Below are 2,833 nucleotides of genomic sequence, written 5' to 3' on the forward strand. Positions count from 1 at the left end.
ACATTTTTGGAAGATTTTATAAAAATCTGATTTTTCTTCCATAAATTCACGGATTCATAATGTAAATGAGTATGGAATCAATAAATATAATCAAATAGGATAAGCAATACTTACCCCAATATTTTCCCGTGAAAATCGCCTAAACCGAGCTCCCAAAACTCAAAAATGAGTAAAAATGGCAAAACTCCCCGTTTTATGGGGTTTTTACTGTTTGGGCACCACAGGTGGCGTGGGGCACTGTCTGTGGCACTGTTTCCAGAACCCTTAAACATCCCAGTGCCAGGGTTAGCGCTCCGCGCTACCATGGGCACTGACGGCGACGAATAATCATTCCCGAAACGGAAATGGGCATAAGTCTCTCACACGATGTATGAATTCGACGATTCTTTTTGCTAAGGCTTCGAAATTTCAATACAGATCTAATTCTTCAATATGTGATACCAAGTATTCTTGAAGAATCGATGTCAAAACATTCTAGGTTCGATGCTTAAACATAGCAAATCAAGTCCGATTGACCTCAAATTTTGCACACAAGTCATAAATGACATAACAGACCTATCAAAATTTCCATAACTGGATTCTGATGCCGATATCAATAAAGTCAACTCCCGGTCAAACTTCCAAACCTTTAATTTTTAACTTTTGCCATTTCAAGCCAAAATCAACTACGGACTTCCAAATAAATATCCGGAGTCGTTTGCTCAAAAGTCGACTCTCTGGTTAGCTCTTTTCTTTTAAGCTTCTTAATTAAGAATGTTTCTCCCAATTGGATCCCAAATCATCCGAAAACCAAACTCAACCCCACACACTAGTCATAATACGTATTTCGAAGTTGTTATGGACCTTAAGTCATTATACGGGGCAACAATTCTTAAAATGACAAGTCGGGTCATTACACTGGAGCTCTCTTTCTCTTGGCGAATGAAACAGTTTGCCATTGTTCCCTCGACTAGTTATTGTTAGGCGCTGCTATGGGCTCTGTTTCGTTGGTTGATGCTGATGCAGTTTGATAGGTGTAATGATGGAAGGTGTGGCCTAGCCTCCCACATAACTTGCAGAGGATTTGTTCTCCCTCGTAGATGATTTGCTGCTTATATTTGCCTATGAAGATGCAGGTCTGGACTGGTTCATCAAGAGGCAGCTCAATACACAGTCGTGCATATCTTTCATGCATAGTTGCACTGGTACATGAGTCTATTTTTAACAGGTGCCCAATGGTGATACCTATTTTCTTTGGTATTAAGGCATCGTAGAACTCGGTGGGTATCTGTGGGAGGCGTATCCAAATTGTTGGTCTATCTTGTGTTGCTTCACTTGCTATGAAATTAGGTTCCCATTTTTTACAGAGAGTAAATAACCATTAACAAACTGATAGCTTCCATGGAAATGGAGTTTGCAGCTAGAGAGACGACGAAGGAGAAGAAAATAACCTATGAAGTACATGAGGCCATGCTTCTAAATTCAGCTTTAGCTGAGCTTCTAAAGACAATATCTTGCTTCTTTGATTTCTAGGAAATAAGAGCACCACCAAACTTCACTAGATAGCCTGTAACCGACCTTTTCGTCTCCACGCGGGCTCCCCAATCTGAGTCACAGTATGTTGTTAGCTTGCTTGTATTCTCTATAGGCATTAAGAGTCCTAGACCAAGTTCTGCCTTGACATATTTCACCTCTCTAAGAGCAGCTTCTAGGTGAGATGTTTTGGGGCATTGTCTTAGTGCCTTGGCTAACTGAGTGAATTTCCTTATGAAGAAACTGCACCCTCGAGCCATTCATATTATCAAACCACTCTCTAAAATCCTCCAAGACCTTATGTGCACTCGATGCATACAACACAATACTTAGTAAACCAGGTCTAACAACATTCATAATCCATGAAAGGACAATAACATTCACCTTTTCCAATAGATCGTGTAGTTCAGGTGAAAATCTAGATTTAGGATATCGACCATCTACAAACCCTACCTTGGTTTTTCCTAGCAGACCAATTCGCATAGCATGACTCCACAATGCATAGTTTTCAGATCCAACAAGTTGAAGAGAGATCAGAGAACTACCTGGTGTGTCGGTTGGCTGCAAGGACAATGGGTGATTATGATCGATTGTAGGGAAGACACTTCCTCCAGTTGTAGCATTCACTGGATTTGAAGTTCCAGTAGAATTTGTAGAAGTAGTGCCATGAATTACATCTTCAATTGTCATCTCTAGCTGAATTAATGAGTGAACAACAAAAAGCAATCCCTGGCTTCAATTAGAGTTTCCTCACAAGAATTCACTCACTTAATTGAGTGAATTAGAGAAACTAACGAAGACAACTGAGTTATTGAGTGCCACCGATCAGCGTTATAGGCTCTGATACCATGATTACTTCCATTAAAATGGATTGTGCAGCTAGAGAGACGACGAAGGAGAAAAAGATCAGAGTTGAGAGAAAGCAGAAATGCTCTATATTTCTAAGAAAGAAGGAAATGAAAAATTTGTTCTTACCTCCTACATGTACAGTGTATTTATAGTTATAACTAACTAACCAAATATTACAGAAACATATGTAATATCTTGACTAGCTTAAGATGAGTTGGGTCCTAGCTGGAATGTTGCAACTACAGCTTCAACTTTGCCTTCACACGCTCAGTGTTCAACACAAACCATGGCCTATTTTGAAGTACTCTGATCATGTTTTCCTCTTTGTTGAATTTCACAATAAAATAGTCAAACCCAAAGTCAATCAGTGGAAAGTTTTTTGATGGTTTCCACAATTCTTGTATTTTCCTTTTAAGGCATTGATGTTGGATTCTTTTTCCTATAAGCTTAATGATCAGCTGCTTCCATGGTT

General features: G+C 39.4%; 1 protein-coding gene across 1 annotated transcript; it reads right to left on the reverse strand.

The window, feature by feature from the left end:
- Window positions 1-1,674: 1,674 nt before the first annotated feature.
- Window positions 1,675-2,202, reverse strand: LOC138899368 (uncharacterized). Its single transcript, XM_070185534.1, has one exon. The coding sequence runs from the start codon at window positions 2,200-2,202 to the stop codon at window positions 1,675-1,677; it is 528 nt and encodes a 175-aa protein (XP_070041635.1).
- Window positions 2,203-2,833: the final 631 nt, after the last annotated feature.

Source organism: Nicotiana tomentosiformis, chromosome 9 (genome assembly GCF_000390325.3).
Source record: "Nicotiana tomentosiformis chromosome 9, ASM39032v3, whole genome shotgun sequence".
Lineage (NCBI taxonomy): Eukaryota > Viridiplantae > Streptophyta > Magnoliopsida > Solanales > Solanaceae > Nicotiana > Nicotiana tomentosiformis.